This window comes from Chamaea fasciata, unplaced genomic scaffold (genome assembly GCF_029207755.1).
Source record: "Chamaea fasciata isolate MVZ Bird 193981 ecotype frontalis unplaced genomic scaffold, bChaFas1.0.hap1 SCAF_25, whole genome shotgun sequence".
NCBI lineage: Eukaryota > Metazoa > Chordata > Aves > Passeriformes > Sylviidae > Chamaea > Chamaea fasciata.
This window is the reverse complement of record NW_027094110.1, coordinates 4,047,814-4,071,662: the sequence shown is the minus strand read 5'-3', so window position 1 is coordinate 4,071,662 and position 23,849 is coordinate 4,047,814. Positions and strand designations below refer to the sequence as shown.

General features: G+C 48.7%; 1 protein-coding gene across 1 annotated transcript in view; it reads left to right on the top strand.

Moving 5' to 3' along the window:
* The window catches only part of SYT6 (synaptotagmin 6), a 37,010-nt gene extending 13,667 nt beyond the window's left edge, over nucleotides 1-23,343 (top strand). The window contains exons 2-7 of the mRNA XM_066204025.1: nucleotides 5,240-5,573; nucleotides 8,170-8,728; nucleotides 13,634-13,754; nucleotides 14,617-14,788; nucleotides 15,729-15,879; nucleotides 21,803-23,343. Of these exons, the coding sequence (XP_066060122.1) occupies nucleotides 5,240-5,573; nucleotides 8,170-8,728; nucleotides 13,634-13,754; nucleotides 14,617-14,788; nucleotides 15,729-15,879; nucleotides 21,803-21,874 (1,409 nt within the window). The 3' untranslated portion in view covers nucleotides 21,875-23,343. The remainder of the gene's footprint in view (nucleotides 1-5,239; nucleotides 5,574-8,169; nucleotides 8,729-13,633; nucleotides 13,755-14,616; nucleotides 14,789-15,728; nucleotides 15,880-21,802) is intronic.
* Nucleotides 23,344-23,849: the final 506 nt, after the last annotated feature.

The window sequence follows — 23,849 nt, the reverse complement described above, 5'->3', positions numbered from 1 at the left end:
AAAATACACAGAGAACCGGGAAGGATCTGCTGGGGTGCTGTGAGTGGTGCTTGCTGCGTGGCACTGGCGAAGCAGTCACCCTGGCAGTGTGAGTGAGGGTGTCACCATCACCCCAGCTCTGGGCTCTGCCACCTCCTGGAGCTGCCCTTCAGGAGCATTGGCTGTGGGGGGATGTTCCGTGCTCCAGGCTGCAGCTCAGAATAGCCAGGAGCTCCTTTAACAGCTGAAGGGATCCCGGCAGGCAGCAAAGCAGCCCAAGCTCTCCCTGTGATGCCCAGATTTTCCATGAAGTGCCAGGGAGCTTAGGAGGAAGAACCTGTCGCAGGGATGATGTCCCTGGGCTCTTGGCAGGGTCAGGCTGGCGGCTGGGTCTGGCAGAAGGTGGCAGAAGGTCAGGTCAGTGTCCCCACTGCCTTGGGGAGGGGCTCCAGGGCCTGAGGAAATGTCTGTGCCCTCACAGGTGACAAGGGAGGAAGGGGACAGCCACATCCTGGTGGCGTCACCCTGGTCCCACACTGCACCTCACTGAGAGTTTCCAGCCTCTTGAACTTCCACTCGTGCCATCCCGACTTTGTTTAAATGCAACAGGTAGCTGGAATGACTAATGGCTGCTGGAGTGCTGAGAGAGCCATCAAACATGTTGTGTTTTCTCCATGGGGAGTGGGTGGAAGGAAAGCTAAATTACATCTTTGGGATATTAAATATAACTCTGCACATTAAACTCGGAGTTATCCATGAATCTCTTTAATGACAGCGCAAGCTACTTCACAGCAGTAAAAGTCAATGTTGCCACAATTAGACCACTATTGTCTCGCAGTTAATAGACCGCTCTAATCATGACTTTGTCATATTATTAATCACTTTTGGGTTGGACTTGGCAAATTATCCCCTTTGGTAACTCAGTTTGGGCATTAGGAAGTCAGCAGGGACATCAAGCTGAAAGGCTGTTCAACCAAATCTCTTCATTAGCTCCCATCCAGGACGAAACAAAGAAAGGGGATTGTGCTGAGGAGCTGCTCCACGAGTCCATGGATACAGCGGTGGGAAGGGCTGGGCTGAACGAGGAATGTCTGCCGCTTTTTCAGTTTGCTTTTAGCTTTACAGTTTTGATCTGTAAACCGCTGTTTCTTTGTCCTGCCCTGGGCCGTTTGTCTTTGTTTTAAAGGCGGTAGGAAGTAGTGACCTTGGAAATATTGCAGTTTTGAGCTTTTCGGTGTGGTTCAGTGGCAAAGGGCTTTGGGTGTTACAAAACCAGTAAAAACGCAAACCAAGAAGTCAAGTCGAAGGAGCAAAAGGATCAGTTTTGGATGAAATGGAGAGAATCCGGTCTTGTTTGTGGTCGTGGTGTCCCCATCACTGTCAGCTTCAGGTCTTTTCTGTGGTGTTTTGGTAACAAGTGGGTTTTAAAATAAGTGTTTAATAAATATATAAGCTCAGTGGCTTATCCTAAACAAATCAGTTCAAGCAGGTAGATCACAGAATCACAGAATCGTGGACTCTTGAGGGGTGGGAATGAACTTCAGAGATCATCTGGTCCTAAATCCCTGCCACGGGTAGGGACACCTCCGTCTGGATGAGGTTGCTCAAGGTCTTGGCCTGGCTTTGAGCACTTCCAGGGGTGGATCCGGTCATGTCCATGTCCATCCCTTCCCTGTTCCTCGTCGCTCAGGAGGGAGCTCTGTCACTGCTGCCCCGCAGCCGAAAGCGTTTTCCAGCCGAAGGTTCCTCGGGGAAGCAACGCTCGCTCCCGGGGGAGCCAGCCTGGAAAACAGCCATGTTAATTTGTGTTTGCAACCTCCTCATTCTCAGCTTTATCTTTTCAATTACAAGTCGTAATAAGACCTATTTTCCAGTTTCCCCCATGTCTCCCTTGGGAACTGGGTGAGGATGAGCGCTGAGTTTGACAGGACCAGGGTGAGGAACGGCTGGAGCTGCTCTGCTCTTGTACCACAGCACTTACCTGATAACAAAGTGGCAAATAACTGTGACTTTTTAAGAGGGAAAGAGAATTAAAACACAGTTCTTGGCGTGTTTTCCCCCAGGTGGGACAGAATGATGATGTGACTCTCCCTTGTGAGCAGTTGGGATCTGCCTCTGCATTAGACAGAGCCCTTTCTCACTGCCGGATGCAGGCACCTCCCTCTTTTTCCTCTCTTCCCCACACCTTGGATCCAAACCTTGAAAAAGGGGGGATAATATCAGCCAAGGAGCTCATTCTTCCCCTGGGCTGAGGTGTCCTTTTGGGGGAACTGGCCTTACCTCCAGCCATGCCAGGAATACCAAAGCAGCCTCTGGCCCCGGGGCATTTTCTCTTAGGTGAAGAATTATCTTGTTTTTACAGTTTTTTTGTAAGTTAAAGGACATTTAAAGCATGGCATTTTCAATACCAGGTAGTTTTTCAGAAAATAACTGATATTCTCAAATCCCTAAGAGAAATCTCATTAAATCAATGGAGGTCAACTCTGTCCAATTGATATTGAAGTTTAATAAGTCACGAAAAAGTCTTGGGGAATTCAGTGTCATCTTCAAACAACCCAATATTCTAAGCAGGCAGATGCTTAAAAACTGTCTGTAAAATCCTGATCCCTTCCACTCGTGCTTTGTGTCAGCTGTCAGAGGAAGGAGTAGGAGGTCATGCATAAAAGTATCTGTGAATCCTGTCAGATACATTATGAACGCCAGCCCTGCAAGGAGTGACAAGAACCAGGATCTTTCTCAAGCTGGCAACAGGTTTTCTGAAAGGATAATTGATTATTTCTGATGGTTTCCATTAATGAGCCTGGTGTGCTGGCAGAGACATGCAGCCTATAAACCTCCTTGGAATGGGTGGAAATATCTTTTAAAAATCTCCTCTGTCACGCAGCAATTCCCAGCAGTGAGAGATTCTGCACTGCAATGATTTCCTTTGTACCAACACGGACGTGTTTGCAAAAAGTCCAGGTTCTTGAGTTTTCTTATGAATGTTTGACACTGAGTTTCCTGGGCACAATTCCAAGATTTAAAGGATAGGGAAGTGGAACCTCTGTGCTCCCAGCTTTGGTGAGAATACATTTAGGCAAATCTCTGAGGAAGCTCTGCTGCTGACTGGTACAACCTTATTTATTATTGAATAAGATGGGATCTGTTTATTGACCCCAGCAGCGATCTGTGTTTCCACCTCAGAGCTACAACAGAAAACAAACGACCTGTACAGGAGGCTGGGAAGGGAAAGAGAAGTCGCAAAAACCTCTGGGTGACGTTTATCCTTCCCATCCCTTCCAGCCCTTCCCTTCGAGCCAAAGGGAGCTTTGCCTGCTGGATTTGCTGGGCTCAGTAATTTTGTGGAAAAACAAAATCCTCCAGGATATCAGGAACAGCAGATGGCTTCGCAGGCGCTGTGCAGGGCCGGCTTGTTGGGGTGTGGATGTCACATTTTGTGTCTGGTGCTGCCTGGAGATTTCGCTTTCGGGAGCTGGCGCAACAATCCCAAATTTGCAGTGGCTGCTGCATTCCCAGAGAGACTCGAGCAAAATTTGGTGATATGAATGTGCTCCTGAACACTTTGCTGTCATGGTTCACAATGGTGGGTGGGGGTTTGTTGTTTGGTTGTGATTGTGGGAGTTTTTTCCTGTAATTTTTAAATTCAGCTATTTATTCAAGATTAAAAACCCTGTCTTTCCTCATATTTCACAGATTTTTCTCAGCCTTAACATCAAGGCAAGGTTAGATGGTGGGTCTGAGCAACCTGGTCTAGTGGAAGGTGTCCCTGCCCATGGCAGGGGGTGGAATGAAACGATCTTTAAGATTCCTTCCAACCCAAACCATCCTGTGATTGTATGATTAAATGTCTTACTACAGCTTTACAAAACTAAACTGTGTGATCGAAGGGAACAGAAGGTGTTTTATGGCTCCCGTTTAAGGTAAAGCACACCAGGAATCACGTTTAGAGCAGCTGTGATGCAGCACAGAGGGGGAGTTCCCCAGCTCAGAAATGCACAGGGCACCCACCCCATTCCGTGGGGCTCAGGTAGGGAATTCAGATTCACACCAAACATTTATGGTCCAAGAATAGACATAAATAGGGTGGGTAAGAGGTTGTTTATTCCATAAGAACTTCTGGGGCTTTTGGTGGTTTTTTGTTTGTCTTTCTGTCCTGACTTGCACTTGGGTAATTTAAGGAGTGTGGCTTTATTGGGCACTACAAATACCACAGCAGGCAACCAAGGAATTGTCCATGAGCTGAAAGCAATCCATGATGGAATTGTCCATCCTGCAGACTTACCCCCAGAACAAAGCCTGCCTCCGCCATCGGGGACTGCTATTCCTTGGAATCCTGATGTCTCGGAGTTTTGGTCTGGATGGGAATCTGGGAATTAATATGCTGTAGAAAAGGAAGCAAAAATAGCCAATGTTTTCTCTTTGTGCAGTGCTGTGAATCATTTCACAGCCTAGATGATGTATATACGTATGTATATATATATATTTATACACACACACATATATATATATATCTTCCATTTTCCATTTTTCCTGATTCGTCAGCCACACGTATTGAAGCTGTTTCCAGAAAAAGACTGAAATACACCACACATGAGGTAAAAGTGTCTCAGAGCATCAGAGCACACACGCAGCTCCTGTGCTGTTCAGAGTGAGGAAGGCTCAGTGTAGCACTTTCCCAACAAACTTCTGCTATATTTGGTTTCTCTGCATCAGCAGCTTGTGATTATTTTTCCCTTGGTGTTGGTATTTACTTTTTATTCCCTACGGGCACATCTGGACAAGATGTGGGTGCCGATAGTACAGGAGCAATCCACTTCCAGGACCCTGGCAGATGGATTTTTTTCATTCCTGTGCCTGAGCAGCTGTGACACGAAGCAAAACGCGCTTTCTGTGGCACAGCACCCGAGCTTGTTTCTGTAATGGAATTGTACAGATCTTCTTGATTTCAGACTCAGCAGTTTGCTGATGCCACAGAACAAACCAAGGATGGTATTTTATAGGCAGTTTAAGCATCAGGGTGTCAAACTTCACATCTCTGCCCATATGGAGACACCCATTTTCTCCCCAGGTGTGTCCCGAGCCTGTCAGGGGGCGCTCACTTGGACTTGGCTCTGGCTTGAAGAATATTCTAAGAGCTCTCCATTAGTTGTGATTTAAGTCAGTTTGGACCATTTCTTCCTTTTCCTCATGATGTTCTCACCATCTGTCTCTTCTTTTCTTCTTCCCCGTCCCTCCCTGTCGCTGTCCTTCTCTCCCTCAGAGCTCTCCGTCAGCCTCCTTGCAGTGATAGTCATTGTGTGTGGCCTGGCCCTGGTGGCAGTGTTTGTGTTTCTCTTTTGGAAGCTGTGCTGGGTTCCCTGGAGGAGCAAGGCCCTTTCCTCCCACCTGGCCGTGCTGAGGAGCGAGGCAGGCCACAAGGACAGCATGGCAGACAAGCTCAAGGACACGGGGGCCATCAGCTTCCTGGAGGCGGCCGTGAAGATCAGCCACACCTCCCCGGACATCCCTGCAGAGGTCCAGATGTCCATGAAGGATCACATCATGCGGCGCACGCGGATCCAGAGGCAGACCACGGAGCCGGCGTCCTCCACCAGGTGAGGGATGGGATAAGGGGATAATGGGATCCATGGGATGGGGTGGGGTGGGATGGGATAATGGGATGGGATGGGGTGCTCAGCCTGGAGAAGTTCATCAGGAGCTCGATCATGAGGGTTCATCATGAGGTTGGAGTTCATCAGGGGCTGCAGCTCCTCCCTGATGGGCAGCTCCAATCTCTGCTCTCTGTGACAGGGGCAGGACCCAGGGAACAACTGGAGCTGTGTCAGGAGCGTGGAGTTGGAGATCAGGGAAAGGTTTTTCCCCCAGAGGGTGCTGGGCACTGCCCAGGCTCCCCAGAGGATGGACACGGCCCCGAGGCTGCCAGAGCTCCAGGAGCATTTAAACACAGCTCTCAGGGATGCCCAGGGTGAGATTGTTGGGGTGTCTGTGCAGGGGTAAGAGCTGGATTTGATGATCCTTGTGGGTCCCCTCCAGCTCAGGATATTCCATGATTCTGCTGGGTGGGGATGGGGTGCTCAGCAGGAGTGGGGTGCTCAGCAGGGACACTGCTCTGTGAGCAGCTGCAGAGGTGAGAGGGTTGTTGGACGGAGCCAGAGGTTCAGATACCATCAGGGAGACTAAAGAGAGCACCTACACCCCAGGTTCCTGCCCGAAGCTTGGCCAGAAACCAATGAATGTGTTAAGACTGGCTCACTGTGGCTCTTTTAAAAAATCAAAGATTCGAGTCCTGTTACTGCAACTTGACCTCATTGTGTCAAGTCACCCGCATGCTTTGGCCACTTTAATTTTGTTCCAACGCGAGAGGCAGGCTGAAGTATCAATGATGTACCCTGTCAGACAGAATTAGACCTTTTGGCTCTCTCTCGATGTTGTGGCTCCTGGCAGAAACAATTAAATCAGCACAATTGATGGATCACTGGCTGCAGAGGGCCAGACCCAGCTGCGCTCGATGCTTGTGCTCAGATGGGGACAGAGACATCAACATCATCCTCAGGAAGACAGGGAAAGGCTGTGTGAACCTTGGGACACCCTCTCAGCATGGATACTGAGGAGAGATTTAGGTTAGACGTTAGAAAGGGGCTCTTTACTCAGAGTTTGCCCAGAGAAGCTGTGGCTGCCCCATCCCTGGAAGTGTCCAAGGCCAGGTTGGAGCAGCCTGGGATAGTGGAAGGCGCCTCAGCCCATGGCAGGGGGTGGAATGAGGTGAACTTTGAGGTTCCTGTCCAACACAAACCATCCTGTGAAATGCAGCATCTCTCCTTGACACAGGAGGCGGTGAAACGGGGACAGGAAAGAGGGATCACAGGGTTCTGGCTGTGCCCCAGCACTTCTGTTTGCCTCGCTGGCCGTGCCTGGGATGTGCACAGGAGTGTGGCAGGGAAATCAGGCACTGCTCAGAAAATTGGCTGCCCTTTTGCAGGATTAGTGAGGCACCAGTGGCAGCCCCCTGTTTGAAGGAGCTGAGTTAGATCAGCACGGTGCCACCTGCGTTTGTGAGCCACACTCTTTTATTTTTCCACACTGCTTCTTGGGCAGCTGATTACCTCTCTGCATGCACAGGCTCCTTCTGCTTTTATTACACCTTTCCAACAGAGGAGAAAAAAACCCCTCAGCCAGTCTGAATTAGGACAAACAAAGTGAGACTTGGCTGTACGTGGGCAGGTTTCAAACCCACTTTCTCTTTGGCAGGTTCCTCTGATTCACAGCCCAGCCTAACCCTGTCCAAAATACCCCTGAGGAACCTGCCAAGCACCACGTATCACTGAAAGCTAATGCTCTGGCTGTAGAGTTCTTGGTTTGGTTAAATAACTCTATAAACTGCTCTTGTAAACACCAGATAATCTGAAATAATGCCCTCAGTCCACAGAAAGCTTTTATGCTTTGTTCAGATAAAGCTCTGCTTACATACAGCTTGTGCTGGAGGAGAGCTCAAGGCAAGAGATGCTTCCCAACGAGGCTGTGCCTCCCTCCCTGTCAACAATTATCTATCAGTTCCTGATGAGTCTGTTGGAAAAGTCTGGAAGCAGCAATGCCCAGCAAAGCCAGGCTGGACAGGGCTTGAAGCAAGCTGATCTAGGGGAAGGTGTCCCTGCCCGTGGCAGGGTATGCAATGAGATGAGCTTTAAAACCCTCTGAACCCAAACCATTCTGCGGCTCTATGAATAAAGCCTCAGCTTCTGAACTGGTCATGGTTCTCTCACCAAAAATAAAAAGCAAAAAAGTGGGTGGGTTTTGGGTTTGGTTTGGTTTTTTTTTGCCTGAGAGTTTAGTGCCAGTGTCTTGAAAGTGTCAGGACTGAGGGTGGGGGAAGCCTCCACGTGGTGCTGTCCGTGACTTGGGTAAGGAGTTGTTGGGGCCCATCTGTTCAGCTGTGTGCTGACTTGGCCACAGGTGAGAACGCACAGCTTGTGGCAAATACTCTGGAGTTTAAGAAATTCACTGGATTGGTTCCTTGAAGGTTTTTGGAGGTGTTCCCCTCTGTTCACCTCCACAACACGCATGGTTTCAGCGCAGAGGCCAGGAGCACCTACAGAACTCGTTCTGTGCTCTCTTGCCTTCTGAGTCCAGGGGAGGAAAAGGAGAGCCATGTGCTGGGAAACGCACAGAGCTGTCGGTGTCTTCCTCCTGCAGGCACATCTCCTTCAAGAGGCACCTGCCCCGGCAGATGCACGTGTCCAGCATGGACTACGGCCTGGAGCCGCCGGCCGTGGCCGAGCAGCCCACCAGCATCGGCCGCATCAAGCCCGAGCTCTACAAACAAAAGACTGTGGACACCGAGGACCCCAAGAAAGAGGCAGAGAAAACCTGCGGGAAAATCAACTTCACTCTCAAGTACGACTACGAGAACGAGACGCTGACTGTCCGAATCCTCAGGGCTTTTGACTTGCCAGCCAAAGACTTCTGCGGCAGCTCGGACCCCTACGTGAAGATCTACCTCCTGCCCGACCGCAAGCGCAAGTTCCAGACGCGGGTGCACAGGAAGACTCTGAACCCCACCTTTGATGAGTCCTTCCACTTCCCCGTGCCCCACGAGGAGCTGGCGAGCAGGAAGCTCCACCTGAGCGTCTTTGACTTTGACAGGTTCTCCAGGCACGACATGATAGGAGAAGTTATCTTGGAGAACCTGTTCGAGGACTCAGACCTCTCCCGGGAGACTTCCATCTGGAGGGACATTCAGTATGCCACCACGGTGAGTGTCTGCTGGGCAGGGTGGGGGCTCTGCACAGGGATCAATCCTCCATCCCAGGGATAAATCCTGCTCCCAGCTGATGGGTTCCTTGCCTCCCCTTAGCCCCAGGGACCTGCAGCCACAGCAGGTGCACAGGTAACGCCTTGGAGTGGCTACCTGGAACAGAGGCTAGACAGAGTTAAGAGAATAAAGTGGGTATTTATTTATTTAAAAGCTTTCAATAGATACACCTTGGGCAGTGCAAAAGCCTCCCAGAGGTTACAGCCAAGGTGGATGATGGTCACGAGTTTCTCAGACAGATATAAGTTTGGTCTGTTTGCATATCAGGGGTTAATTGTCCAATTACAGCTTCAGATAATTGTTGGAATTATGGAAACTTAGATTTTAAGATTTCAGTATATAGTAGTATGTAAAGGGCAGGATGGAGGATTTTGGGCATTGTCTGAGTCCTTCTTCACCTTCTTCTTCCTTCTTATTCATGGGTTTAGGTCGTTTTCTGTGATTAGGGTTATGAATTAGGGTTATTACATGAAGTCGTATTCCCCCAGTTTGCTTCCACCCCCCGATTCACTTGTTGTTTATACTTTTCAGGGCCTGGGGCAGAGGGTGTCCTTGGTTCTCAGGCCTGAAGGATTGTTTAGTCTGCCCAAAATGTGAAGAGACCTTACTGACACTCTATATGGAGTTCCAAGTCATGCACTAATGCAGTACAGGGTCTGAAAAATATAAAAGCTAAAAGCTTAAAGCGTCACATGATACAGCAAGGGAGAGCTCTGAGGGGCCGGTACCAGCCCCTTGGATGTGCTGCTGACAGCTCTTCCAGAGCTGGATTTGGCTCTTTTAGTAGTTCTGTCGAATTCCCTCTGGAAGAGAAGCCAGTCGCAGGGAGGAAAACTCCCAGCCCCTTCCATGTCACACGGATCTGGCAGGAGAAGCCAAGTGCTCACATTGATCAGGGAGTGCAGAGCAGTGACATTAACCTCTCCATAATAGCTGTCTGCTCCTCCACTGCCCTCCCAGGAGGATCTGGCTGGTCCTCAGGGCGAATGAACGATTGACCTGCTCTGCAGCTGGACACCAAATCAGCCATTGTCATTGTCATTTCACATTGTTATTTCTGAGACTGAAAGATGAGACATCCCCACCCCCGTGGCTGGAAGCGTGGGCCCTGTCACATCTTTCCTGGTGACTGGCAGAACGCCACAACTTGCAAAAATCTGTCCTGCAGCTTCCCTCATAGCTCAAATCCTACCTTTGCTCCCCTGCTTTCTGTGCCGAGGAGGGAACTGTCAAACATAAATATTTATTTATATTTATGGCCAGCAGTGCCAGAAAACATTTGCTTTGTAACTCCGGTGCTCTTTTTCCCCCCGCACTGTGCTCTCCACCAGCTGCACCAACCCTTGGTGACTTCCACCAGTGCTCATTCTCCTGCTGCAGGGTGAAGTTCAGCAGGTGTGCCCAGCCCCGTGTCCTGTGCTGCTGTCCCCAACAGGGACACGGTCCCAGGGCACTCAGGGGACGCATCACCTTGGAAGATGGCTCAGTGTTGGTTTTCTTATCTTCTTTTTCTTGTGTTAGGGCCGGGGTTAAAGCACAGGAGATGCAGTTTTCTCATGTTCAGACTCAATTGTTTATTAATTCTTGTCTCTAGCACATTGTCACGTGTTGTGAGCTCCAGCCAACAAGGTAGAAAACGGCTCTGTCTCTACCTCTTTCCATGATCTTTTAATTACCCAGTAATGAGATGGCGCCTATGTAATTTATACTTTTAACCCAATAACTGACCACCCAAGGTCTACAATGGGGACCTTTTCACCCAGTTAGAAAAAAACACCCAAAACCACGAAGAAGAAGGTGAAAGAAGAACTTAGCCAATGGCCCAAATCCTCCGTGCTGCTTTATATATATTACAACATACTGAGAATTTAAATCCCAATTTTTGCACCCTGCGGCATTGCACACTTCTATTCAAGCCACACACCCACAATCCCAGTGCTATCACTCCATTTCGGAAGCCTGTTCCACGCTCTCAGGTCAAATGTGGTGCTTGCTTGAGGATCAGTGCCTTTTAGCACCGAAAGCCTGAAATTCTCAGCCTCCAGGGTTCCGACAGCTCCGGGGCTGGAGCTGCCCTGGGAGGGCACGGAGAGCTCTGGCCAGCCTGGGGACACAGGGATGGAGGTGGTGCCTGCCAGGCACCCTGGGGCAGAGCTGGCAGCGTGCTGGGAGCAGCTGCTGTGCTGCCTTTTGAGCATCTTGCCTGGGAGGGCTGTGGGAAGGGGGCGCAGGATCAACCATGAGGAAAAGCAACAGTTTGAGTTAGCAGGGTGCTCACAGCTCTTGGCTTCCAACCCGCAAACAGCCACGGCTGTTGTGATTGATGGATGGTAATGAAAGCAGAAATGCTGGCGGAGAGGCAAGCAGGCACCAGGCACATCCTTCACCCAGAGAGAGGCTGCTGCAAGGGGAGCAAAGTGCACCTGATGTGCTGACGCTTCCCGGAGGAACCTGCCTGTTGGTTCTGCAAGTAAATAGTGGATGTTTTCTTGGCTAAATAATCTCATTTAATGGGGGAAAAGCCCACAAAAGCAGGTGGAGGTACACCAGCAGAAGGGTTGTTGAGGGAAAAGCTTCCAGGGGTGGTGTGAGGGGAGCAGAGCCAACCCCATGCCCAAGATGTGCTGTTCGACAGCCCAGCAGAGCTGCCACAGACACGTCCAGCACCACGTTTGGCTCCATCCCCTCATCCTCTCCGTGCCATTCTTAAGGAATGTGCTGCTCCTGGAACATCTCAGCCAGCTGTAGCACGCCCAAGGACATTTCTGCTTAATCAAAATTGAGAAGGGTAAATACAGTTTGCATAAAACCCCAAGAAAGCTCTGGGTGCCTAATAATGCATGAGATCAATGGTGTGGGTAAGAGGGTAGGAACACACTTAAGCACTGAGCTGGTCAAATAGCCAGCACTCAGCTGCTTAATTAATGACTCTACAGCTTGTGAATCAGGGAAACATCTTTGGTTTCAAGTCTATTGATTCAGAGCTTCCATTATTTCCTAAAAGGTACTGATATGAATTTTGGAAATGTCCCAATGTCTATAATCTGCAAGAAAATAATGTACCCACAGGACACACTTTGCTCTCTTGTATTTATGGTTGCAAAGAAAAAAATCTCTTGACCTGATACAATGAGGTCAAAGAATAATTTATGTTCATTTTATACCCTGAACGGGTCCTCTCAGTGCAAGGAGAGGAATAGAAGATGAGATAGTGTCCAGAGGGTGCTCTCAGCATCTCACACAGGGCTGCTCTCTTCTGACATCTTGTCCAAGGTCTCCTGCCCTCGTCTCTCCCACACCAACTAAGAACAAAGAATGCATGAAAGAACAGACCCAATCAAAATTTTATATAATATTCATTAGTATTCTGCACATCTAAGTGGAATAAAGATTTAATCTTTGCCTTACCTGAGAATGAGCAGGAAATAATTTGGCAAAAACCTCATCCATCAACAAGATCTATTCCCCTAACACTTAGCAAAGCTTTAAGTGCATTTACTTGTCTTTCTAGTTCCATCACTCCACTCCTAACAGCGACAATTTCTTTTCAGCAGATCATTATATCACATTGAAAGGAATCAAACGCACTGTTTCTGAAAATAAACGGGTTGTTTGCTCTACAGATGTGGGATCTGTATGTAGAAAATAAGATCTTTTTAAAAAATCCATTTTTAGAAGGTGTTTGGAAATCTTTCCGCTGACTTCGGATAATGATTCTTTCTAGTTTAAATAAGACATTTGGTTTGTTTATTTTTCTCTGAATTCCCGTGGGCAAGGCAATGATGGAAAGGGCTTTTAGGAGGTGTAGTCGATGAAGCTGCACGTACAAGAAGTGCTAAGAGCCACGGATAAAAGTTACTTGATGGGGCACTAAAAGAGTAAATTGTGTTGGCCTCTGTGCAATCTAAAAGTACCAAACATTTCTGAGTGCCATCTGCTGGTTAATTCCCCATTTCTACTCACACGCTCACAGCCCCATGCCGTGCCAGCTCCTTGAGGGCACCTCAGAGGGCTTGGTGGTCCAAATGTAGACACATCACAAACTAAAAGCTCAACAGACCCGTCTTGGCTGTCTTCTGGTTTAAAGCTTTGCCCCCCACCCCCAGTCAGTAACTGCCCAAAAACTCACACCCAGCTTCAGAGAAAACCGCTGTGTTTGTCCAAGACGTTTTCATTTTCTGCAGAAATGTGGGGCACTGTCGGTCACAAACCTTCGTTACTGAATTCATCCCTGCCCGCGGCAGGGGGTTGAATCTAGAATATGTTCAAGGTCTCTTCCAACCCAAACCAGTCTGTGATGTTATGAGCTGGTGGCACTGGCTGTCATGGAAAGTTTCTGAGGAGATTTTTGCAGCGCGCGGCCAGAGAACACGACGCTACTGCATGTCAGGAGCTCATCTTTCTGTCACCTCCCTGTGTTTGTCACATTCCTGGAGGAACCAGGCACTGGAGACACGTACCGTACATTCAAACAAGACTTGGTACTAATTTGATTTCCTCTCTGCATTGATTTGGTGTGAGATATCCCAGCTCCTCTGTGTGAGCACTGGAGCAGCAGTGCCTCAGCTGTGCATTAGCTGTGCATGGCTGGGAGTTGCAAGAGGAAGCACAGACTCCACTGAGGCAGAGGAAGATTGTCCCTAACTAAGCTGTGACGGTGTAACCTATTTTTCCCGTTCTCTGTATTCATTTTTAGCCAAATTGTGTTGGGGTGCACTGGAATCACCCTAAAGTAAAGTGCCCTTTGCTCCAAATGACAGAACAGAGGAAATGCTGGGGTGGGGGAGGAGGCACCTGGCTGGTTCTGCACCTTTCCAACAAAATGTGTTCTCTGTTTTATTGAAGGAAAGCGTGGACCTGGGCGAGATCATGTTTTCCCTTTGTTATTTGCCAACTGCAGGTCGCCTCACCTTAACAGTCATTAAATGCAGGAATCTCAAAGCTATGGACATCACAGGTTACTCAGGTAGGTGTGTAGCGGCTGAGGAGGATCCTCTCGCATCCACATTTCCTCCTCTGCCCTCACTGTATCCTCAGTAGATGGTGGGTGAACCATCACAGAAATACCTGAAAAGGCTTTGTCTGTGTTTTAAGTGCAAAAAAATTTTTAAAGTAGAATTATCTGTCGCTTGTTTCTCAGCCCACTGGAGGGTTTGCAGGGCCGGAGCTCTGATCCATCTCTTGGGTTGGACACTTGGATCTCTTGGAACCCTTTATAGCCAGGATCAACTCTTTCACCCCAAGATCAGGAAAGGATCATGGGCCAGCTGCATAAATCCCACTGGAATGTGCATTCCCCTGTACAGTGGCCAGTGGTCAAACCTGAGGATCACAGCCACCTGAAGGCTGTCTGTATTCGCAGTTTCAAAGAGCTGACTTGCAAATTCAACAAATTCTGCTTTTCATCATAAAACCCACTTTCTTTTTCCAGACACCAACTTCAGACTATTTGAATTGCGTTGTACAAAAAGCAGTAACAACAGAGACCTTTGCAGAAAATGTTTCTGCTCAGCTGGAGCTTAATGCCATATGAAATATCTGAGAATTGAGACTTCAGGTGAAGTCAGCTCAGCCTTTCTGCAATAATAAAAATGCTGTGCTGGTTCTCTGATGCCTGAACCTCAGGTCACCACCCACACCAGAGTGAGAAATGGAGGGTTTTACTGGTCTGCAAACAAACTTTTTTTTCCCTAAAAGTCCATTTGAAGAGCACCTCTGGCTCATGGGAGCTCACAGCCCATCCTCTGATAAAGCTGTTTCTATATTGCAGCAGTAACAAAAACACAGCTCCATCAACAAAAGGTCTTCTCCTCTCTCTTCCTCCCTAGATCCATATGTCAAAGTGTCTTTGCTCTGTGACGGGCGAAGGCTGAAAAAGAAGAAAACCACCATAAAGAAAAACACACTTAATCCCACCTACAACGAAGCAATAATCTTTGACATTCCCCCCGAGAACATGGATCAAGTCAGCCTCCTTATCTCCGTCATGGATTACGATCGGTAGGTGGGAGGCTCTGGAGAGCTGCAGGGCAGAGCATCCCATTGGGTGCAGATTTTCCTGCTCAAATGCAATTTTCCACAGGGTTTTCCACAGCCTCGATGGTGATTTATTGCCACAGTGACATTGGTATTTACGGTTATGGAAAAATAACGAGTTTGGCAAAGCTGGTCCTTGCTTTATGGCATTTCCTTGAGCAAGAGCCGTGTTCCCCTTGGTTATTTATTTGTCCTGCAACCCATTCTAGAAAACAAATAATGTCAGTCTAAGCAGCACTGGGTGTGTGAATTATGCATAACTGAACCTGGGGTTATTCTTGCTGTAGAGCACCACTCACACCTCTGTGAATGGACTGACCTGCAGAAATAATTTGAGGAGCGCTGTAATTACCTGTGGTGATGGCAGGAGAGGAGAGAGGAGAGGAGAGGAGAGGAGAGGAGAGGAGAGGAGAGGAGAGGAGAGGAGAGGAGAGGAGAGGAGAGGAGAGGAGAGGAGAGGAGAGGAGAGGAGAGGAGAGGAGAGGAGAGGAGAGGAGAGGAGAGGAGAGGAGAGGAGAGGAGAGGAGAGGAGAGGAGAGGAGAGGAGAGGAGAGGAGAGGAGAGGAGAGGAGAGGAGAGGAGAGGAGAGGAGAGGAGAGGAGAGGAGAGGAGAGGAGAGGAGAGGAGAGGAGAGGAGAGGAGAGGAGAGGAGAGGAGAGGAGAGGAGAGGAGAGGAGAGGAGAGGAGAGGAGAGGAGAGGAGAGGAGAGGAGAGGAGAGGAGAGGAGAGGAGAGGAGAGGAGAGGAGAGGAGAGGAGAGGAGAGGAGAGGAGAGGAGAGGAGAGGAGAGGGGTGTGATGGATGGATGGATGAGGGATGGATGGATGGATGGATGGATGGATGGATGGATGGATGGATGGAGGGATGGATGGATGGTGATTTTGCTGCTTCTCTCTGTTCCTCAGGGTGGGCCACAACGAGATCATCGGGGTTTGCCGCGTGGGGGTCAACGCCGAGGGGCTGGGCAGAGACCACTGGAACGAGATGCTGGCCTACCCCCGCAAGCCCATCGCCCACTGGCACCCGCTGGTGGAGGTGAAGAAATCCTTCAAGGAGGTGCGTGGGGTTGTCCTTCCCTTGCAGTGCTTGTGTTTGTGTGGGCCTGGGCTGGCTCCAGGCTTTCACAGAGCTCCTGTTCTCGCCTGGGATTCTCTGAGCAGAGCTGAGGGACTTTTCTCACCAGAAATGAACTCTAGAAAACATGTATTTCTGTATTGCCTCGAAATAGCTCCTTGAGCTCGCGAGCGAGACTGAGAAGAACTGTATTTACAGATGTGACTGTTACATTTTGGGTTTTTTCTTTTCTTTTTCTTTTTTTTTTTTTCTTTTCCTTTTTAAATTAGAGATTGAGAGCAGTAAGGAAAGAGAATGCTGCTCTGATTGCAGAACAAATTGTCCAGGGATATTGCCTATTTCAAGTTTCAATTTTTAATCCTAAAAGATTTTTCTGTTGACTCATCTCCGAGCCTTTGAGGGAGAATAAATAGAACAAATGTAATTGCTCTAAGCATCTCCAGAGAAAGAGATTGACTTGATGCAACCCCAGATGATAAAATAGGGCTGAAATGCCTGGGTACCATTTCGTCCATCCCTTGCATTTTCTTCCCCCTTGCACTCCAATTTCTCACGCTTCTATAGAGCTCTTTGGCTTTGCCTGATTTAGGTCATAATATCTGGAGGAGAGAGATGTGGAAAAGGGCACACACGCCTTTGACACTTCAAGTATGAGCAAAAAGCAGCAGCATTTGAGGCCAGTGATACGATAATAAAGGCAATAAAACCTCCCAGTGTATCTGGGGCTGAGGAGGTATTTTCCCTCAAAGCCACAGAATAAGTACTTAACAAAAAGCATCTCATTTTCCCCTTGAAGCTCAGTGCTGAGCTGCACTGAAAGGCAGACACTGGGCTTGCTGAGACTCCACAGCAGTGTGAATTAATGTACAGACCCTGCCTTTCTTCGAAATCTGCTCTTTCCTCCAACAAAAAGGGGTGGAAAGGCCCTGGCACAGGGTGTCCAGAGGAGCTGTGGCTGCCCCATCCCTAGAAGTGCCCAAGGCCAGGCTGGAAGGGGCTTGGAGCAAGCTGGGACAGTGGAAGGTGTCCCTGCCCATGGCAGGGGGTGGGAACTGGATGAGCTTTAAGTTCCTTCCCATCACAAACCATTGTATGATCTAGAAGTCAGTTTGTGCTCAGTGCCCTCTGTCCCAGCCCAGGTCGATTACACACAAAGGAAAACCTGCCTGTTGATATTTCAGCAGAAGAGAGGGTGGAGGTGGATATCTCAGCCAGTGGACACCTGAAAATTCACCCTCCCTCGTTAGAGGTGATCTGTGAGCTGTGAATCAGCACAGGGATCAGCTGTGCAGGACTGGGGTGAGTCAGAGCAGAACTGAACGCTTGTGCACTTTATGTGCAGTGCTAACTCTGCCTTTGGGTGCTGAGCAGCCCCAGGATTTCATTCCCCTTCCCCTGGCCCTGGACGGGCTCCGGGTGTCACCTCCCACTGCCACGGGGAGTAGGGACCAGCAGCCACAAAGCTTCAGCAGAAATGGAATTGATCTCTCATTTGCCCTCTTGGCATCTGTAGCACCCTCTCTGTGTGACTCCAGCTGCCATGGCTGACCCAGGGGCAGGAGTTCCTTCTCCAGGCTGCAATTTTTATGGCTTTACTGCACTATTTTTCAGATGCAGGTGGGGTTTTGAAAGAAAAAACTCCTGTAAAGTTTTTGAAAATCACTAAGGAAAAAGTAAAAAAAAAAAAAAAAAAAGGCATCATTGTTATGATGAAACACAGAAGAAACAAGGAAGACATGGAAGATGACTCACCTTTTAAAATATACTTTGAAAACCATGGCTGAGCCCCCAAGACTCTGGAAAAAAACTGAGTGAATCATTTCACCCCCCAGTGCACAGGTCAGGAGCTCTGCTTAAAAGGAAAGAAAAAACCCTCTGATCATCTGTTCTGGTATTTCTGCCACAAACTGGTACACAGAGCCAGCAAGCAAATGGTCCCTGTGTTTATTTGCCCTTTTAGGTTTTAGCGCTGCTGTCTGCAAATCCCCAGTGCAGCCTAAAAGAAAAACCGAACAGAAAAGGCACAGGCTCCTGGGGAGAAATTAATGGGAAATGGTATTTGCTGGTTACAAGACGTTGCATCATCTTTTCCATGTTGTGTTTGGGTATCTTTGAAAAGAAATTTGGGGTTTTGGTCCTGTAATCCCAGGTCTGGGTCTCTGTGCATCGGCTGAATCCTTCCAGGCTCTCTGGGCTGCTGGCTCTCTGTCCATCTGTCCTGAGGATGCTGGGGGAGAACTGCTGGCCCTTCATGCCTTCCTCACCCTTTGCGGGGGTGAACTCAGGCTGTGCTGGCATCCTGAGCCATCATTTTCATCTTCCTCTTTGTCTCCTTCATCTTCATCTCCCAGGTTTGGTCCTGGCAGCAGCAAATGGAGCGTTTGCTTCCCGGTTGATCCTTGTGATGGTCTCTGTGTGCTCTGACCATCAATAACAGCCTCTGGCTCCATCTGAGTCTTCCCTGATTGAGTGCTTGACCTCAGACCAAGGCGAGGGAGCCAGGATTGATGTCCCTTTGATGTCTAAGTGGAGGGATGGGTGACTGGAACAGTGTGCAGGGAACACAGAGCTGCTCCAGGCGCTGCCATCTCCCCATGCTGTGGTTGGGGTCCCACCCCCCATCCCCACCACTCAGGGGGGAGAAAACTGTGGGAATGTGGAATTTCTTTGCTAACCAACACCCTGCCTGGTGCGCCTTGGAAAAGCTTTGGCATGGAGAAGGAGCTCCCACCATATTTTAACTACGACTCGGAGTCGGAGTTTATGGTGAATTTACCAGGAAAACGTCACCAGAGCTGTGCTCCTTCGGGAGGATGGTCCAGCCCTGACCCCCTTACCCTGCCACAGCAGGGATGGATGGATGGATGGATGGATGGATGGATAGATGGATGGATAAATGGATGGATGGATAAATGGATTGATGGATGGATGGATGGAGGGATGGAGGGATGGAGGGATGGATGGATGAATGGATAAATGGATAAATGGATAAATGGATTGATGGTTGGATGGATGGAGGGATGGTTGGATGGATGGATGGATGGATGGATGGATGGATGGATGGATGGATGGATGGATGGTTGGACCCATAGTGTAGGACCCGTGGCCTCCTCCTGTGTTGGGCCATGATTCTTTGTCCACCATGAGGACCTGGGCAGCTCCAGCCTGTCCCAGCAGCCACAGTTCTGGGCTAACATGGCCCAACCCCTCATTTCTGTGCCAACAGCAACTTGGGCCCTTCCTCCACGAGCTGGTGCCTCTCCCTCTTCGCTTTCACTGCTGGGAAAGGCTCCAGTGAAAAGGGAAACGCTTCAGATGCGCGTCATGTCTTTGGTTGCTCCATATTTATCAACAGTGAATAACAAACCATAATGACTGCACTTCTCTAATGACCATCATCATTAAAGAGGGAACATGGAGAACATGTGCAAATGAATCATTAATTACAGGCTTTTAAGCACTATCCTGCTCACACAGATGTTCAGAAGTCGAGTTTCTGAGCAGAAAGGGAGAATCCCTCTTTGTGGGGTTATTCTGACAATAAATTCTTCCCCTCAGCACAAGTTGTTCCCAGTGTTCAGCCCCGAGGCCTCGCTGGCAGCTGCTCCCTCTGCGGGTGCTTCAGCCACCCCACCCATGGTCCTTCTGCATTCCTCCACCCCTCAGCCAGGCTCAGGGATGCATGCACAAAGGGAAAAAGGAAATTACAGCTCGTTCTTCCAGGCTTTGAAGGGAACTTCTGAAAACGGGGGTTTTCCCTGTTATCTGTGAAAGACAAACCCTGCTATCGCAGAGTCGCATCATCAGCGCGGTGCAAAACGGCGCTTTGATGTTGCCAAGTGCCTCTGACGTTCAGCAGGGGAGCATTTATTTGTTTAAAACATTGCTCCAGATAAAAACTGATAACTCTGCTGAGAGCCAAGTCATGCCCAAAATGAAGAATAATCATTTGTCTGTAAAGATAAGCCCTTCCGGACTTGCGGGCTTGTTTGGTTTTGACTGAACTGGTCCCGGTTTCTGACTGTTGGCTACACGATGCCTGGCCCACTTTCTCTAATTAAATGAAGGAAAAGCATCTCCAGGTTCCTCTCTGCTCATTTGGACCTACTCTTGGAGGAGTTTTCGTCACATTTTTGGGGTAGCAGCGCTGTCATTGTCATGCAGACAGCACGAGGCCAAGAGCACGGGGAAGGCTCTGCCAAAAGCCCGTTTCTGTTGTAATTTCTGCAATCTGCTCATGGGCAATTCTCAAGGGGAGGTTGTGCCCGTATTATCAATTCCTCAGGGATTTTAGCCAAGCTTTTTGACATGAGAAACAGGAGAAAGTGTTTCCTTACCTTAAGGCAGCTGTTAGGCAGGAGCAGCTTCTCATCTTTTTCATTCATTAATTTCACCCCTGACGAAATACAGGCTGTTCAGTGCAAACCTGTGCAGTGAGTTACTTTACACTGACTGGTCTCTTTGGGGAAGGAAACTGGGCAAATTGGGCAAATTTTTTGACCACTCCAAAGCCATGGATCATCTGCAAGAGCCTGCTTGCCCTGCTCAGCCTCCCTGTGAGCACCAGGCTGCTGCTCTCTAGTCTTCATTTGAGGTGGCTTTGCCAAGGAAAGCGTGAGGTCTGGTTCCTCAAGTGAGTTTTCACCCAGAGAAATGAAATTCATACATGCTTAAACATTAATATCAACCAGCAAGGAGTTTCTGCTGCTGTGGGAGGGGAGGGAATTGATGCAGGCAGTGGAAATTCTGCCTCCCGTTGTCTCTGGGAGATGTCTATCATTTGTCATTGGAATTTAATATAACAAGATGCTGAGATGGGCAAGTGCTCAAAAGCTTCAGGAATAATGGGTTTGAATTATGATAACAGCCCCCAAGGCAGATGACAAATAATTTATGATCCCTTAAGTATGGCAAAAAAAAAAAAGTTTGCTCCATCCACTGAGTCTCTGATCTGATTTTCCCTTTGAGAAATGTCTCCGGTGCTGTGGACAGAGCTGCTGTGGAGTAAAATTACCAGACTGGAAAGACTCAAGTACTTCTGAGTTTAGACAGTATTTTTAAACAAAAAAGACAACAGCAATAAAGCAAGGAAGAGCTGAGAGCACTTTGTCTTCACAGCACACACAGACACTGTTCATTTTCCCTTTTTTTGGTGAGGGATCCTCACAATCGGGTATTGATTTACAAAGCAATAAAGTAAATTGTTCAGCAGCTCCTCCTGAGTGGTTAAACACGGGCGTTGCATAAGTTGGAACTTGCAGAGCAGATGAGAGAACACAGCGGGGCAGGAGTTGGGCAGGGATGGGATGGGATGGGATGGGATGGGATGGGATGGGATGGGATGGGATGGGATGGGATGGGATGGGATGGGATGGGATGGGATGGGATGGGATGGGATGGGATGGGAAGACTGAGGAAGAGGAGGTGGACAGCACGGTGCTGTAGCAATGCATTTGAACAGCTTAGGCCACAGTGTGCTCCAGCCAAACCGTCTTTAATCATCTTTATCAAAACCCTCTGGAATTCATCAAGGTTACTAAGACATAAACTGTTATAAAACAAGAAAGAAGAGGCTGAGAAACAGAATACCAACACTGCAAGAAGTGGATAAAGAAGGGCCACGAAGCACTAGACTATAACCAATCACAATTCCTGAAAAGTGCATGCTGAACACAAGACAGAGGCACCAATCAATTAACGTGTAATCGCATGAACAGTAGTTTTAAAATGCATAAATATAACTTAATGTAAACAAGAAACAGTTTCTACTTAATCCTATTAGTTATCTACTTATCATATTATCTACTTTTATCACATTAGTCATCCAAACGTCCGGCAGGATTGGGAATAATCCCAGATTTAAACTCTGCTGTTTGCTTAACTGGATTTCTCTTCTGTCCCGCAGTGGCACGGCCGGGCAGCGAGCTTCGACAGCCAGGGCTCCTGTCCCTCCCCCAAACCACCCCCCACACCATGATCCAGAGCAGGGACAGCAAAATGGGACTAAACCAAGTAATTTTTGCACTTGGCCTTCAGTCTCAGTGGTTGCTGAGGGGCGGTGGCAGCAGCGGGACTTTCCGGTCTAGTTGTTCCTGCGTAAGTAAAGGTAGAAACCCGTTTTGTGGTCAAATATGTTTTTGTCTAATATGTCTCCCAAGGTGATGTTATTTTCGTGGCTTTTGCTGTACGGGTCTGTTTCCAGAGGGAGAAGGCGGACTGAGACATGTGCTGGGAGTTTGGTCTGTAAAATAACGTGTAAAATAGTTTTCAGTGTGTGCGAAGGCGGGAAAGGGCGAGGAGGGGTCTGCAGAGACAGAGGTGGCCGGGACAGGGGACAGTGGCCACCGGAAAGCCGTGGCAGAAGACGGGAGAGACTCTTCCAAGCCACCAGCAGCTCCATCCTCGTGGTCAACCCCAGCCCTGCAGAGCGCCCCCGGGTTTCCTGTCCATGTAGAGGTGTCCATGAGCTCTTAGAAGTTTGTGCAGTGTGTACCCCATAATTCCTTTTGTCATATATTTAAAAAAATGCTGTTGATTCCTCGGGAGGGGAACCCTGGGTTTTTTTTCCCCTGTATCTGAAGTCTCCCCAGAGCTATTTGCATGAACAGTTTCTTCAGCCCCCTTTGTAGCTGCTGCTCATCCCCCAGGACATCCCTGCGTTATCTGGAGTGGAGGGAACAGCGTTGCCACAGGTGGGATTCAGAGAAAAAGGGGGAAGATGTTACAGAAAAGGGTGACAGCCCTGAATGACCACTGGATCTCTATTTCTCATCCCAGTAATAAAGGGTGACCCAAGGGGGAAAGGGAAATACAGAAACATGGCTGATGCTAAAAAAAGCTTCCAATCTTTTTTTCTTAAGACTGTCAGCACTTCCTTAAAGAGTAAAGTTTCTCAGCCCAAGCCCTGAAGGAAGGTCAAGTTCTGGAAAAAATCAAAAATGAATCTTTGCTGGTTTCTTGGCTGCAGAGGCCGAGAATAAAGTTAGAATATCCCAAGTACTGGCTTTACAGCTAAATCAGCTGATCTTTATCAGCCAGCTGTGGATTTTGGACACTTCCTCATCCTGGATTTTTCTCTGAGTTAAGAAGTGCATTAGTGCTGTTTATCCCACCCTGATTAAATTAGGCAAAAGCAAATATTTTGGTTTCGAGGTAGAATTCGCGAGCGAGGCAGCCGGCTCCCCTCCCCTCAGGTCAGCAGGACTGTGCTCATCAGCCACAATCCTCAGGTCAACTTCAGTTTCCATTTTCCCAAATGTCACCACGTCACCCCTGGCTGCACATCACGGCTGGCAGAGAGGGGTGCTTGCATTGCTCCTGGGCGAGATGAATCCTTTGTTCAGTGAAGGGTAAACGCATCATTCCTCATCACACCTCGTGTCTTAATTCTCTTTATGTGCCACACGCTGTAGGAGCAGAAACTCAATAAAATGATTTCATTTGTAAGTGCTGCCCTGTCTGGTGAAATATTTCCTCCTGTGGAAGCAGGGGTTGTGCGTTGTGCGGTTTTGGATGGGCTCAGGGAACACAGTGGGTGCCATAAAATGTGATAATGACAGAGGCTGGCAGGGTCTGGGGCTGGGCAAGGGCACACAGGGTCATTTGGAGCAGACCTTGGCCCTGCAGCTCCTGCCTGCGCTGGGACAGTCACACCATCCCTGGGGCAGCAGCTCAGCACCAGCTACAGCAGCAAAAAAAGTGTATTCCAAGCACACTGCAATAAAAAAGTGGTAAAACTGCATTAATTTCCCAGCACGGAGCGTTCTGAGGGCTTCTGCTGGGGCACAAGGGGAGGACAACCTTTCTGAGACCATCATCCTTCCTGGGAATGTCCCGTGTTTAATTTAGGGGAAGAGTTTCTGACCATTAAAACTGATTGACCGGGTGGGTCAAAGGCTGGCCACGAGCCCCTGGACCTTTGCCTGGGCTGGAGGAGCCTCAGGGGAGCAGGG